Source organism: Danio rerio, chromosome 8, assembly GCF_049306965.1.
Source record: "Danio rerio strain Tuebingen ecotype United States chromosome 8, GRCz12tu, whole genome shotgun sequence".
Classification (NCBI taxonomy): Eukaryota; Metazoa; Chordata; class Actinopteri; order Cypriniformes; family Danionidae; genus Danio; species Danio rerio.
In genome coordinates, this window is record NC_133183.1 from 31488395 (window position 1) to 31505996 (window position 17602).

General features: G+C 34.8%; 1 protein-coding gene across 14 annotated transcripts in view; it reads left to right on the forward strand.

Annotated features, from left to right (window-relative positions):
* The window catches only part of grid2 (glutamate receptor, ionotropic, delta 2), a 704448-nt gene that overhangs the window by 521144 nt on the left and 165702 nt on the right, over nt 1–17602 (forward strand). For all 14 annotated transcript variants that reach the window (XR_002459338.2, XM_073909344.1, XM_073909341.1 and 11 more), the window contains 1 exon segment: nt 6281–6478. Coding sequence is in view for 13 of the 14 variants with exons in the window: in XM_073909344.1 (XP_073765445.1) it covers nt 6281–6478 (198 nt within the window). In the remaining variant the exon portion in view is untranslated.

Sequence of the window (17602 nt, forward strand, 5' to 3'; positions counted from 1 at the left end):
TATTTATTTATTTATTTATTGTTTGTTTGTTTGTTTGTTTGTTTGTTTGTTTGTTTGTTTGTTTGTTTGTTTGTTTGTGAACAGTGTGACATTGCTACTTAATTTGTACTAAATCAGAATTTACTCTGCCAAACTTACTATTAGATAAAAGTCTGATGGTATCAATAGTCTGTATAACCATTTCATTAATGCTGTGATATGAAATTGTAAAAGATTTGTGTAGCCAGATGAATACAAGTTAATGAAAACTTAAATATTAGGAAAGTCTGTTTAGAATTATGTAATTTTTAAATGATTTAATAATTAAGTTACAATTAACATTTGTTTATAATTATTTTACTTAGTAAAGACTTAATGAATGTATAAATGTGTCTGTATTGTAAGTTATTCCAATTTGACTTCCAGACATGTCCTATTATCATTTTTTTTTCTATTAAGTAGTCTATAGAGGGTGTGGTGTCTGAAAATCAACATGCAGTATACTGAAAAAAAGGTAATTCATTGGATTTGCTTTTTTTAAGGTAAGTGGTTGCACACAATTTATATGGGTGAAAAAAAAAACAATTGAACATTTGAACACTACTAAATTGAATTTATTTTCTTTAAATTTATCCCATATAAAATGTTCACAACCACTTACTAAGAATTAGTAAATCTATTGGATAATTAGTAAAACATGCCATCCAACTGATGCAATATGTTGTATTTAGTTATTCATGTCTTTCTTCTTTATGCACCTACATTATGCACCTTTATACACCTTGCAGGTATGTGTAAACTGCTTTGAAGTTCAGCAGTAATAAATTAACTTGAAATTTTCTACATATTTTTGTCTTTTTTATTCAAATTAAATAAAATGGTATCAATGCCAGTGTTGACAAGATATGATCAATAGGCAATATCAAGTAAATCAAAATGAGACCCGTCTAGTCCTGAAGAGTCCTTATTTTAGGAATCTTCTGATTTTTTGAAAGTATCTCAACCTATTGTTTGTCACAGTATGTGAATAAGAAAGTAATTTTCACCACTAGAGGGCACATATTCATAACAAATAAAGGCATAGATTGATGACAACATGATTGAGTGTGAAATCACAAAAGTTGTTGTCTTTATTACATCCTACAGCAAGGGTCACCAATCTCCGTCCTGGAGGGCCGGTGTCCCTGCAGGGTTTAGCTCCAACCTGCCTCAACACACCTGCCTGGATGTTTCAAGTATACCCAGTAAGACCTTGATAAGCTTATTAAGGTGTGTTTGATATGGGGTTGGAGCTAAAATCTGCAGGGCACTGGTCCTCCAAAAAAAAGGCTTGGTGACCCCAGTCCTACAGGATGTAATTTCTCTTGATTGCATCCTACAGGATGTAATACAGTAGATGTTAGAATGTTAGCTGAGCTATGAGCTAAAGTATTCAAAACTTATCATGGCAGTATGAAGCAGAGTAAGGCTGAAAGTTATCAAAGCAAAACAAGACCACTGATAAAAATTCTGAAAGCAGCGCAACACGGCGTTCGGTTCTACCAATCATGATCTTGTGAGGAAGAAGCAGCCTTGTTTTATTATTCTAAATATGTTTTATATTTCTTGTATAATACTGCTCTGTGCAGTTTAATAAAATACACAGGGGGGAAAAATGGAGGGTGTGTGACCTCATTACATTGCGACTGTTATTGTCACCAGCTATAGTCATGATCTAGATCAAGATGCCCACACTCTCACACATTTAGACTACACTGCCCATAATGCTTTGCATTAACACAGCTGATACACTACAATCTATTGTGTGGCACACCCACTCACTCAAACCCACACACCAGTGTTTGTGAGTCTTGTTTCATGTAATAGACATTTCTGAGTGTTTCACCGTGTTCTCCTGGTTTCTGTCTTTTGCAACTTTGGACTGTGTTTGGATTATCGATTGTTTGCTGCCCTGACCTCTCCCCTTTATTTTGAATTTTTGTTTGTGGATTAACCCTGTCATTGCTTCTGATTTCAATAGTATCTGGATGCAGATATCGTCTACACGTAGCCTCAGACATGCGATGTCAGACACTCCATGGAGCTAGTGACTAGTAACGTCACTGTGAAGGGTAGGGTTAGGGTTGGAGTAAGGTGTGTGCATTAAAAGCATTGAATGCAGCTCAGCTTGCAGCTCCACCCAGTTTTCTTTCAGACTCCTCGCCCTGATTTTGACCTTGACTGTTTTAACCATTCATCAATAAACACTCATCTGGATCCTCTTCAGTTACAGAAACTAGTTAAAACTGCTTGTTTCTCGAAATTCTTTAAAACATTTTGGATAATGCAAGCACATACTGTAAGTCAGCAAAATATACTCTAGTGCAAAAACACTGCTCTAGTGGCTTTTTGGATATTTTATATTTTGGACATTTTAATGAAAAAAAAGTACATATTGTGCCTTTAAAGTAAATGCTCTGTCACAGCACTTATAATTCACAAATTAATCAAACTGGCATATGCATTACATCCCTTCCTGTATACCAACATTTTTTTCCCTTTTACTTTTGACAGGGTAGTGGAATGTACTGTATATTGCAAATGTACATTAAATCTCTGCCATGCTTTCATAGTTATTGGAACTTGCTCGTCCTTGAATCTTTTCCACAGTCCCTCTCTAAAATTCTCTCCTTATAAAAAATGCGCTTTCTCTGTTTGACCTTCAGAAACTCTCCAGAGTCAGTTTGGCAGTGTATGACAATGTTTGTAGACCTTTTTATGAAACCCAGTAGGCCCAAAGCTCAGACTAAATCCAAATCGCATCATATCCACCTCCACAATAGTCTGCCAAGCTGGTTTTGGAGATCCACGGAGACTCCGCTCGTCTTTATCTGTGGAAAACGACTAATCAATTCCAATGGCGGTGAGTCTCGCTGCTGCAGATGAAGTTTCTTCAGTTTTTGGCAGAGCTAATGCTTGTATGATGAGTGTGAATCCGGGTATATATTTTTCATTTAAGATCCTTCTCGTAAAAGACTTAATTTCTTTGATGTGAGCACAGTAAAACCTTAAATCCCTAATTGAGCATTAGGGATCGGATGAGTCAGTCAGAACTCATACTATGAATAATGTATGACTGACAAGCACCATCAAGTTAATGTTTTGATAAATGTGAGACTCTATCTCTGTCTCTCTATATATAAAACTGAGAAAAAGGACAGTGTGTTCAGGCACCCCTTACACTGAAAATGTCATTTCAGAGTATGTTGGCTACATTTTCATTCCCAGAAATTTCAAGCTGTTCTGAAATATTTACTGAGAACTGTGTAAATCTGTGAAGAGAGTGTACTTTTCTGTTATTGTTTTGTAACAGAATACTAATAATTTACTAGCAAGTGCTTTTAGGCCAGGTATGTGGTTGTGTGATGGAGACTAAACAGCTTAGATTAAATCCAGAATTTACCTGTTATTTGTATTTTAAATATATATTTGAATTTAATTTATATTTCTAGTTACGCAATTAAATGATGATTTTTTTACGATTTTCATTTCTTAATTTTACCTTTATTATTATTATTATTATTATTATTACTATTATTATTATTATTATTATTATTATTATTATTATTATTATTACACGTCATAACCTTGGAATTATAAGGTTCTATCTGCGTTCTAAATGATTTAAGGAAATTGAGCTTCAAAGATTTTGCATTCCATATAGCAAACAATATGAGTGTAACAATTCTCTTTCATACATAAACATGACAGCGACCCAAAATGTTCTTAAATTTGCAAAATGGGGTAAAAAAAAATGTCAAATGCAGATAGAACCTTCGAATTCTAAAAAGTAATTTTCCACTTGGAATTATAAGGTTCTATCTGGCAGATCATTAATTGAAGCATTACTTTTCAAGAAATATAATGCTTATTAATTTAATTTAAAGATTAAAATTGGTGTTGTAACATGTTGATGTTTGAGAAAGTTAATATTTTGCTTTCTATAGCATTCATGTTTTAGGATGAATATATTTTTCTTTTTCAAATTAAGCATACAAGGCTATGGTAAATATTTTGCCAGCTCAGATGTTAATTTTATGAATAATATGGTAATCTTTATTGAATTATATAGTTTATATGAATTAATGAATTATACAGTATTTACTGAATTGTTTATACATGAATTAAATTAAGTATTTGCCCTTCAAGGCTTAACATTAGATTTAAAGACTTTAAAAGGAAACAGACAATGTGCAAATGAGTTGTTTAACAGAGCTTAATAAACACTGAATAATGTTTCACTGACATGTACTGTATATACTGTATAAACGAATAAAAATATTTCACATTTAATAAATATATTTTTTTTAATTAATAAATTTCTTTTTTTAACCCTTTAAAATATAACATTTTATCTTAATGTAAAAAAAAAATGCCAATACTTCTAAATGTTGTGTTTTTTTCTGGTCTTTGCCACTGTCAATGGAGCAGTCTGGCAAAATGACAAAGAAAATCTTGATTGGTCCTCATGTGTGCATTGGAAATGCTGATTGACTCACAGAAAGAATCTTATAGAGCCAAGCTAGAGTTAGACTTTGCAGATAAAACCTTTTTTGTAGAGATAGTACATGGAACGACAAGTCTTCATTTGTTGCTGTTTATTGTAGTGTTAATTTAAACGCAGAACTGATATTGAATAAACAAAATTAAACAATTTTGGCCACCAAACAGACTGAAGGTAACGTCTAAAGACTATGTACTCCCAGCAGGCCCTTCTCCAGTTGGCCACACCCAGCCTGTTAAACTTCCTCTGGCCTGAGGGGGCTGCAAATCACCAAAATGAAAGAAGTCATGATTCACAACATAAACGCCCTTTCCATTGCTCACTACATTCGGACACGACTGTCGGAATACATCCCTTTGTGGCAGTCGCACAGAAGTTTCAGTTTTGTTGTGCACCATGGGAGAGAAGCTGGATTCTTGCGGTGTCCGAAATAAAGGACTGCAAAAGCAAGAGCCATTATTCTCTATCCGCTCACCATGGTTAAATGAATGAATGAATGAATGAATGAATGAATAAATGAATGATTGAATGAATGAATGAATGAATGAATGATTGAATGAATGAATGATTGAATGAATGAATGAATGAATGAATGAATGAATGAATGAATGAATGAATGATTGAATGAATGAATGAATGAATGAATGAATGAATGAATGAATGAATGAATGAATGAATGAATGAATGAATGAATGAATACTAGAAACTCATAGACCACTAAAAATGTTGGAGGTAATGTGGAGACAACCTTAAAGCTGTTTCATTTTTTATTACTCGTTTGTGAATAGAATTGTTTTTTGTTCCAAAAAAACAAATAACTACAAATTTTCATATTGCGTGCATTGACCTGCCTGGACATCACTGCAATACATCCAGTCCAGTCGACAGGTTGCATGCGGTCAAGTTGCAGGAGTTCAAATATTTAAATGGGTCCATAGCACATTTTCAGATCACTCCTCCACCTCAGCTCCACCAGTGTACAGAACTGCTACTGTGGTTGCATACATGTTATTTTTTTCAGGAGCATTGTGCTGTTTTCTCAGACAGCATGTATGTGAATATACTGGCAGTAGCAAGACTTGATACTTGCTGTGAGCCAATAATCAAATCAGCAGCAGCAGCAGCAGCATAGCAGACCTATGCCATCAAGATCAAACGCATCAACATTTCTTTATCCATATTTATTACCATACTAAATATCACCAAGAGTTGTCACGATGACTTCATTATCTGCAAAAATTCACTCAAGCACCCCCAAAACAAACAAATGCATATTTACTTTCCCCACATTACCCTTGATTGGATATGACGTGGCACTAATTCCCATCTGACTTTTTTTTCCCCCGAATTATGCCACAGCTCATAAGGGGAGGTTAAAGCCAAGTGACATTAAGCTTCAGCCCATATACAGCCGCATTGCCTCCTGCTGAAAATAAAATCAAATTATGAGCATTAGCTAAGCTGCTGTAGGAGCTTATGCATCTGCTTCAGGTAAACACTTGTGTCAGCTCCAGGAACGGATCTGCCACCCTCAGAATCATGAACGTCAAGCTGTGTTCGCGCTAGACTATTTATGATACCCTGCCGACTCTAAAACCGTTGCCCCCTTTTACTTCAATGTCCGTAGGCATTACCGTCCGACTTGTTGTTGTTGTGTGTGTGTCTTAATCCTCTTCGAATGTTTTTGTTGCTTATGGCTAGTTGATTTAGTCTATTTATAAGTTGATATAATGATTTCTGTGTCATTTGTCTCTCCAGGAAGAACCGTTTGTGATGGTGTCTGAAAATGTGCTTGGAAAACCTAAGAAGTACCAGGGTTTCTCAATCGATGTGCTGGACGCTCTGGCCAACTATCTTGGCTTCAAATATGAGATCTACGTGGCCCCTGATCACAAATATGGCAGCCAGCAAGCAGATGGGACCTGGAATGGTCTTATTGGAGAGCTGGTTTTTAAGGTAAGACATCGTTTGTTTTATTTATTTATTTGAGGAGGAGGTTTTGATTTTAAAATAAACGTGGGCAAGACCACGAGAATTTGGATTGTAATGACAAGAATAAATAGTTACATAATTGTTCTATCTATCAACATTTCTGTCTACTCTGTCTATTCTTTTGTCTCTGTCTTTATGGCAGTCTGTCTGTGACATACTAAAGACTAACTCTACCTATATCTTTATCTGTTTGTCATACCATATGACTCTTTATCTTTAGCCAGGTTTAGTGCCTGAATTCTTTACAGATGATGCTGATGGAAATGCTTATATTGTATTAAATGAACCTAATTTCAACAACAACAAAAAAAATTGTATAAATTTAGCGCATAAATTCTTTATCACTATTTTTATTGCGGTAATAACAGAATCACGGTAGACCTACAGTGAGCTTTGTCACACAAGGATTGTTTCTTCAAGCTCAATCAGACAATCAAACGCAAGCCTAAATGTGGTCATGTTTCGGTATTTTGAAAGATTTGTGTATTTGAAATCACAATAAGATGGCAAGTTTCAGTCTTTTTTAGTGAAGAGGGTGGGGGAGGGAGAGACGGGAGTAATTTACAATCATATACAGTGATATAAAATTTTATTAAACAATGCACTGTTACAATGTGTTGCAATTCACTAAGTGAAGTTTTTTTGTTTTATAACATAATTTAGAGAAGAGCACGCACTTATGATTGATAGCAGCTGGTCCTTCGTTAGCTAAAACACAATTCACCAATCAAACGATTCCTGAATCACTATAAATATCCAGAGTATTTTACCTTAGCCATCTTCTTTTTGAAGAATTCTCCTTTCCACCCCTACTCCACCCTTTTCCTTGTCAGGGCAGCACGGAGGCCCAGTGGTTAGCATCATTGCCTCACAGCAAGAATGTCACTGCCTCAGATCTTACCTGGCCAAGTCGGCATTTCTTTGTGGAGTTTGCATGTTCTTGCCGTGTTTGCATGGGTTTTCCCCGGGCTCTCCGGTTTCTTCCCACAGACCAAAAACATGTAACTTGTAACATTAGTAAATTGACAAAACTAAATTGCCATCATAGACAAACATTAAATTCAGCATACACTCTCCATCGCTATTCATAATCTACATTTATCATAATCAAGTTCTCGAAACTTACCTGAGCTCAAATTCCTCTTTCTCCCTGCAATGGGAGGGAGCCCCGGGCTCGAGGATCTCACAAGCTCAGGGCTCTCTCCCGGGACAGCATGCCAAACACGTTTTATAATCAATCATAAGCTAAGGGCGAACTCTTAAAACGTATAATAATTCTGTTTCGTCAGTTTTGATGTAATCACACAGTTAATCAGTAAAAGATTAGTTGAATCAAAAATATTTTTTCTCTTTTACTTTTTTTTTACATTGAAAAATGAATTATGGACTGTGTTGATAACAAAACCACAGGATGTTGGGAAACTTAAGTGAGAAAAAAAATGGATGGAAACTTAGCTTATATATTTCTTTGTCAACTTCTTTGAAATACAAGAATCTGTTTGTAAATCTATCTATATGTTTGTCCACTGAATAGCTATGGAAAATATTGGGGACAATTATTTTGACCATGCTCCATTTCTATTGATGTACTTGGTTCATTAGATATGTGAAATGAAAATTATTGTTTTATTCTATAGTCTGAAAACATAACATTTCTTCCAAATTGGTCAAAATAACTAATGTGTCAAATAACTAATAAATATAATTTTTTTGAAAACCAGGGTTGTTCCACCAAATACTAAACTCTTTTGAAGTTTAAGCACTGATATTGTGATGTAAACATGTCTGAAAACATGACACTGTTTGTTCTTGTTTTGATCAGTTGTTATTTTATGCTCTAACAACATTTTTAAATTCTGAAAATGTCAGTTGTTTGCAAAAAAGAAAATAAGCCACAGATATGTTTTACTCAAACACAGCTAAAAAATGTGTTTAATTTAGTTTATTTATTGTAATTAAATTTTTAAGTTATTATATAACTACAAGCTCAGAAATCCTAAGTGGTATCTTTATATTTTTCCATACCTGTAAATCTACAGAGAATGGTAATTACATATAACATGGCAATTTGATCTTGAACATACAATGGAAACAAACACAAATCGACACACACACAAAAAAAAGCCAATCATGTTGTATAAATGTTTTAGAAACTGCTTTAATTCTCTTAGAATAAAACAGTCTAATATTTAAATCCCAAGACACACAGAAAAACACACTCAGTTACTTGTCTGAGACACTGCAAATACTCATTACATAGTATTAAGTCTTGTACACTAAAAGTGATTGCTCTCCAACAGTGGCTCATTTATATCATCATTATACATAGATATATCTCCTCCTACCTAAAACTGCTCAATGTTAACGCATTAGGCCACTATAGACATAACAGTAAAACTGCTTCCTAACAATTTGTATTCAGGACAATGCTATAAAGTAAATAACTTGAAATCAATTGAACTCGAAAGAACCAAGTGCAAGATTGCTTACTGTTAGCGATGGTGAAAAGGGAAGAAGAGTGTGAAAAAATCAAGGAAATGAATGGACTCAGCTGTACAAACACAAGTGCTCTGGTAACTGCGTAAACAGCATTCAGCATTCCTGATGTATATTCTGAGCTTATTTGGGGTGTTAGCACTTGCAATTCAATGCAAATCAGTGTGTGTCTGTAATATATAATAAACACGTCATTGTGCAGATCAGCTATCTTTATAGTTTTAAGCTGTTCAGTTTACCGGGTTGTACTTTAACTTAAGCCTTATTGTGTTGCTTTCATGTTAGAATAAGCATTTTCTACACTGAGTACGAATTGTCGAATCATACAGAAAGTGTTCACTATTACAATGTGTTTTTATTAATTAATATAAATATGAAAACTCATTTTAACCAGTCTGTAACTGAGCATTACAATGTATTGCTTTCCTATTCTCTACAGTATAAATGTCTGTCTCTCTATTTATAATCAGCTATATTTGTCTATCTCTCTGCGGCTTTTTTTCTGTCCTTATATTTGTGCTTGTGTATTTGTGTATGTATCTCTATCTGACTTTATATCAATATTTCAATATAGCCCACATGACTCTATCTATACTTTCAACGTTTCTTGGTTTATGTTGTATGGTTTACCTGTTGTATTTCTCTGTATGTCTTTTGTGTTTTATCTTTTCACCAGTTTCTCTCTGTTTATATCTACAGTACTGTATGTGTGTTTCTGTCTACATTGTCTTTCTATGCAGTATCTATCTGTGTTTTAATTTATGTCTGCTCGCTTTGTGTCTCTATCTACACAGTGTCTGTCTGTAAATGTATATGTCTGTCTGCTTTAGCTTTTTTTACACACTTTTAATAGCCAGCAGCTGGCTCTCTGCAACTCTCACATGGTCGCCCACTGTAGCTAAACAGTCAGTACCTGGATAGGAGACTGTACAGGAAATCTAGGTTGCTGCCAGAAGTGGTGTTAGTGAGACCAGCAAAGGGCCGCTCAGCCTTTGGTCTGTGCTGGTCCTAATGCCCCAGTATATTGATGGGGACTCTATACTGCTCAGTGAGCACCGTCTTGACATTATGGATGACTCTCTCTGGTTGTTACAAATCACATGATGTCCTTTAAAAAAAAGAGTAGGAGTTTAACCCCAGCATCCTGGGTAAATTTGCCCACATGGCCTGCTAACCATACCCATATCATAATTGGCTTCATCACTCTGTTTCCTCTCCACCAATCAGTTGGTGTATGGTGTGTGGTCTGGAGTAATATAGCTGCCATTGTATCACTGGTGGTGGATTAGGAGATTCCCCCCATAATGTGTAAAGCGCTTTGAGTGTTCAGAAAAGCGCCATATAAATCTCTGTCCCTGTGTTTGTCTGTTTATGCAGTATCAGTCTGTCTCTATCAATGTCTAGCTACCGCCTGTCTGTCTCTGTCTAATTATATCTATCTTGTTCTCTATTTGTCTGTCTCTCACTTAAAACAACTTTAAAATTAGCAGTAAATGAAAAAAAACCTGGATGCTGTGGTTGCCAGAATTTTACTGTTAAAATGGAATAGAAGCAGTTTTGAATTCACGGTAAACTGCTGTATTCATTAATTTCTACGCTGTTCGTGGGAATTCAAAATTGACCCAAAAACAAAGCATTACAATTGGCTAAGAAAATTTTGAAAAGTGGTTCGACCGGAGTCACAGAAATTTAAAAAATAAAATATTAATATACTTTTAACCATATAACTTTTTATTAGTATTGACGTCTATATTGTACCTTTATAATACACTGACAAAAGCACCACTAAACCAATGTGGTCATGAGACAATTAGCCAGTCCTCATCTGAATCTGCTTGTCTACAAGCAGAGAAACATATTAATATGTAAAACATGTGCAGTGTCATTCACACAATTTCTAAACACCACTGTGGTAACACAAATGCACTAAAGTATTGCAATACACATTATTTATCATAAGATGTAGCAAAAGTCAAATGTATGCATACACTATGTTTGTCTATTCTTCTTCTAAAACTATGTCTTCATCTGTCTTTATTTTTTAGTTATTCTTCAAGCATGTATGAATCCCAAATGCCCCACAGCTTTTTAATGGATATACGTTTCTAAGTGAACACCCTTGATAGACTCAATTTTATTTATTTATTTATTTTTTTATTAATTATTTTATCTTATTTTTTTGGTGCTTGTTCAAATTACCTATTTAAAATAAGCGGAAACAACACAATTCTTGAGATTTCTTAGGTTGGGACAATTATTTTTATGTTGAATCCACTTAAATTTGTTACGTTAACTTAATCGTGTGTTGTAACATGTGTTGAGACAACATGCATGAATTGTGTGCATTTTATTGAGTGTATCAACTAACTTGTGTAACCCTAACATCCATAATGAATTAACAAATGTAAAAATTCCAACATCCAAACCTTCAGAATCGTATTTGACAAAATGACTTTATAACAGGGTGACGCAGTGGCGCAGTAAGTAGCACGTTCGCCTCACAGCAGGAAGGTCGCTGGGTTGCTGGTTCGAACCTCGGCTCAGTTTTCATTTTCTGTGTGGAGTTTGCATGTTCTCCCTGCATTCACGTGGGTTTCCTCCAGGTGCTCCGGTTTCCCCCACAGTCCAAAGACATGCGGGACAGGTGAATTGGGTAGGCTAAATTGTCTGTAGTGTATGAGTGTGTGTGTGTGGATGTTTCCCAGAAATGGGTTGTGGCTGGAAGGGCATCCGCTGCGTAATAACTTGCTGGATAAGTTGGCGGTTCATTCCGCTGTGGCGACCCCATATTAATAAAGGGACTAAGCCGACAAGAAAATGAATGAATGACTTTAAAACGGTGTCCATGTTTTATATGCAAAAGACAAATTTTAAGTGTTAATACATTTAAAGCTGAACGGACCGTTTCAAAGTATTTTAATGATGCAGGATTATTTTAGCGCAGTCAGCACAGCCTTTGATTTGACAAGCATAATACAGTCTGCTGAATGCCTCAGACTTATATGCTTTCCATTGGCTTTCTCTAAATGTCTTGGGCTTTTCAATTTCCCTGGTATTCCCAAACAGTCTGCACTGCTTTGATAAAGAAGAGTGCAGATTTCTTACATATGAATGAGGGGGAAACCTCATACCGAAATGTTGTCCCCTGACAGATAAACAAAAGGCAAATCTCGCAGCAGCAAGAGGTCAGATACACATTTTCGGGGCCATTACTCCAAACCTCCTGCTGCTTTCCATTCCACAGTTTTTTATTTTTATTTATTTATTTTTTTTTCTCTCACTTCAGCTACACACCTCCATCCCTACTGCTTTTCCAGTGCTTAGAATATTCCTCACCGCTGTTCGGTCAGGGGAACGGAAACATGAGGCACAGTGTACTGCCGCTTATCTTCATTTCCAGAGAGATAGAGCAAAACGCAAGGAAAATATTAAGGAGCTCTAATCCCATTGTTACAGTCTCTGTTGACACATTGTTTTCCAGCAACTTCACATCTGGGCGCTTTCATGATACACCAGACCTTTGATGTTTTATTGCAATCGGGTATTACTGCAAAAAAAGGATTTTTTAATGTTCTAATCGTGTAATAAAAAAGCTGTTATGACATGATATGACAGACAAGAGCACTGGAAAAGAAACAATCCACATTTGCAGTATTTAGAAGAATAGTTTAGAAGAAATTCTTAATTTTATATTTTGGAAGTGTACATTACATTGATGAGGTTACAGTAAACAATTACTTTTTTTTACAAAAATAGAAACTGCTTTTCTTTTGAACATTCTATTCTTTAAATGTCAAAATGTCAAATGGTAATAATTTTAAGCATTGATAATAACAAGAAACGTCAAGTGTTAATAGCATTGACAATAAGTGTTAAAGTAGCAAATTAGAATTATCATCAAATGGTTCTTCTATATAGATATAAATATTTATAAATATATAAATAAATATATATATCTATATATATAGCCATATCGCACTGCTACAACTGTGATATTCCGCTTATCCAACAGTTCGACGGCACAATAGTATATAAAAAAGAAAATTAAACATGGACAGTTAAATACCCTTTTGTTAAAGGAACTACTTTCTTCCGCCATTCATTCATGGCAGAACAGAACATTACTAATTCACCAATGTCACTTTAGAGCTAGTATTTGAATGATTCTCTATAGCGTAATTTCTAAAGTGATGATAAAACAGCTGATTTTACTCACATTTTAAGATTATAAGACTAAATGTGATATGAATTGCCATCCGTCTACAGAGATATCTCCCTATAGTCTATTACAGTCTGCAGTATTTCTCTACTGCTGTCGGTATTGTGACGGGTACCAGGTGTCCCAGCGTTTACCCGGAGACTTTAAGGAAAGAAAAAAGGAGACAAACTATTTCGCTCTTCCTATTGGCCTTTATGCGTTTCTTCCAAGTACTGTCGACTACATACATGCCAGTCAACGACAATAAGTAGGAAAAAGGAAAAGAAAAAGACACTCAAACATCCGTCGCAAAATAAAATGTTACATTATTGAAATAAAATAATTATACAGTGGTAGAGCGAACATCACACACTTCTCAGAGCTTACAGTACATCTCAAAGGTAAAACAACCACAGAAGAAGTCCTCTTAAATGGGACATTAATACACAATGCATATCAAACATTTAGCGACTGTTACAATATTACAATAGTTAACCCCAAAAAAGCAGAACAATCCCTACCAGACTGCTTTTGTGTTTGCAATAAGCAGGGACGAGGCTGAATCCAGCTTCTCATTCGCAGCTTCTTATTGACGCTATCTGGTCCACCTTAAAAATCGCAACACTTTCGTTTTTCAGCTTCTTATTCACGCTCAAGAAAACATGCAATTTTAATCTTTTAATCAAAGGCTTATTATGCGGTCCTGGCGCCATCTTGTGGATAGACAACTTCAACCGTCTTTGACTAATGGACACCAATGTGTCTCTCAGAAATTATAAACATTTTAAAATAGGCACTATCCTTATAAATAAACTGCATAGTTGCAATCTAAACAACTACATTCTCTACTAAATTAGCCTTAAAAGTACATTATGTTCTCTAACAGCAGTGATATTTGTCAAAATCTAGACCATCCTCTGCTTTTATGTGGGCAGAGTAATACACAAAGGTGAAGAGGCCTTTTGTGTGCTGTTACTGGCAAAATCTCAGCCAATCAGATTCAAGAACCAGACAGAACTGTTGTGTGTGTGTGTTTGTGTGTGTGTTTATACATATGTGTATATGTATATATATATATATATATATATATATATATATATATATATATATATATATATATATATATATATATATATATATATATATATATATATATATGTGTATATATATGTATGTGTGTGTGTGTGTGTGTGTGTGTGTGTGTCATAATAGTTACTATATTGAAGTTTAATATATATATAATATATTACTGCATTTTTGATCAATCTACACCTTTCACATAGAATTCGAATGTTATCACCCAATTGAATGGAATCAGTGGTTATCAGATGATAGATGGTAGGCTCCGAAAACTGCTATCATCCATCCATGTGATTAATCTCCTTTAGATCACATATGGCTCCGGCTGGAAGTTAACGAGAATTTTTTATATTATTTATATTAGTATTTTATTAACATCTACCCCACCCCAGCCCTAAACCCAACTATCACAGCAACATAAAAACAGATCTGGATCTGGAGTCTTCTCTATTAGTAAAGCTGATTAACCACAATAATCATTTATATTGTTTATTAAATTTCTCATTAATTGTATTTCATTAATGTCTACCCCTACCCCAACCCTAAACCCAACCGTCACAGTAATGTAAAACCAGATCAGGATCTGGGGTATTCTCTATTAGTACAGCTGATTAACCGTGTGGATGGATGATAACAGTCTTAAAGCCTTAAAAAGGCCCCTACTGGCCCATATCTATCAGCTGATAACCTCTGAAAATGCCCTATTAATCGAGTAATCGAAACATTCAAAGCGGGTACATGTACATTCAACATGTACAGTGCATTCAACAAAGTACTGTATTTCCTTGTGCAACTTTTTTCTCAAAATGTAGTCAGTCTATTATACAGTAGTCAACATTTGAGGTGGATGATTATTTATTTATTTATATTAAATCGTCTTTAGACAGGAAATGGTGTTATTCAGTAGTTTTAGTACAACTTTGATGAAAGGTTTTGATTCACTTCAGGTGTCTACTACTGGCCTGACACTAGAGGTGCATAGCAGTACCTCAAAGAGCCGTTTAAAACACAAATCTTGTATTGTTAGCTGTGGAAAGATCTCGTTGATACAATAACCAAACTAAAATTAAAGCTAAATCAAACATGATTTTTTTGCAGCTTAGTTCAGTAAATACTATTTGATGTTGGGAGTGAGTTTTAAGGTAACTGAAACATGAAATGTTTTGATCTTGAAAGATCAGATAAAATTTGATTCCATGGATGACCTCTTAAATTTAGGCCATAATTCGACAAAAAGCTTTGTACATTCACATTACGTGTCTCACTAGCACACTAACAAGTCAATAAACTACTTATGTTCTCTTTTAGCTATTCTTTCTGATCTGAAAGTGTAGTATGTTCTAAGTCAGTCTGTCTGATACGGTCATATATTTGCTTTAGGTTTTGTCACTGAGTATCAAAAAGTTTAAAACACTCAAATGTGTGCCTTTAGTATTAAAATGGCTAAAATACTGTGTTGTAGGTATGCAATAATTTTAAACAGATCTTAAATTTAAAACTATTGCACAAATTCAGGCATTTTGACAGTTTTTGAACTGTGTAATTTAATTAGTTCGTTACAATAAAACCCATATGGTACGCTGACTTTTCCTATATGTGTGTATGTTTCATACATGATGGTTTTATTAAAATTACAAAATACAAAAGTGTTCTATAGTGAAAGTATTTCTACATTAAATGACAATAACACTCAATTTGACATTTCATTTCAGTGTTCACTACTTTGTTCTGTTCCTTTGAATATGCGTGCCTCTGTTGCCTAGCAACTTCCTGCTAACAAAACTTGTATTCAATTATAGGCATTTTTTTCAAAAAAGGTCATTTTTGGGGCAACGACTTCATGAAATAGGATGACAGACATTCAAAGCTTGTTTCCAAAATCTCAACAGAAGCTTCAAATGTAATTATGACATGGCAAAAATATGTACAGTTGAATGGTCAGAATGACTATTCATTATAGTAGTTTTTAGAATTCTGATAATTATACAAAAATAATTTATATTGCAAGTCATTTTAATTAATTCATTCATTCATTCATTCATTCATTCATTCATGCATTTACACATTCATTCATTTTCCCTTGGCTTAGTCCCTGATTTATCAGGGGTTGCCACAGCTGAATGAATTGCCAGCGACTCTGGCATATGTTTTAGAAGGATGAAAGATGCCCTTTCAGCCGCAACCCAGTACCATGCTGGGAAATGCAAGTAATTTTATGTGTAATAATTTGTAATGTCATTTTATTTAATCTTTTGATGTTATGGTATAAGCAAGCACTAAAATAATTTTTTTGCTACACCTGCTAATGGCTGGCGAAATAAAAAATTTCCCCCTCCCCCCTAAAAAAAGTTTTTTCGCTTGCCTTAAAACATTTCTGCAAATACATGTAACTATTATTATTAGAATGGCTAATCATATTTATAGTGTTTTTCTAATTGTTCTTGTTTTACTTTTAAGTAAAAAAAGAAAACAAAACCCGTTTGAGTAAACAAAAGAGTCTATCATTTTAGTCGCATAATGAAATTCAACCCAGTCTGTCTTAGATCCATTGTCACTGAGACGCTATCTCTTACTAAAATGCAGAGAACCAGAATCAGTTTGCTCATTGTCAGTGTGTTTCCGTTTTGTCAGAGTGACCCCTGGTACTGTATGTTGCCACATTCATGTCTTACTCATGGTAATATAGAAAGGTTAATCATGCTAAATAAAACATCAATGTCTAAGGTAAAAGGTTATAGTACTGTGCCTAAAACACTTCGAGCCAATTGCTGCTTTAAACTTATCTGCCTATATGAATCAGCTTATTCGATTCATTCTTGAAATTGATGAGAGAACAGTCAATCACTACGATCTTTGTTTGGAAAACATTTGAAGCAGTCATTCTTACTACGTTGTTTATTGATAACTTTTTTTTTTTTTTACCTGTCGATGGCCAGTTTCTTGTCTATTTTCCAGTTTATCACAGGTTTTTAGTCTCATTTGAATCTTAGCGAGTGTTAATTTTTGGCCTTGAATGTAAGCCTTAAATGTAATTCATAATGGACTAAAAAGCATCTTAACAAGTCTTAAATTTGACTTGATGCAACTTGCAGAATCTCTAAGGTCGAGGTAGTCAGAGGAGCACTTGTCGTGAGGATTAACACTTGTGAAGTGATCTGGGCACCGGATGCTTCTCTAACCCTACTCAAACTCGGAGGTCTCACGGGGGTCTCTGATCTCTGAAGGTGGTCAGGAGGGTTAATGGGAGTCAGAAAGGAGACTCCAGGCTCTCGCCCTATGATAATGATGTGCCTTTGTTCTGCCGATGGTAATGC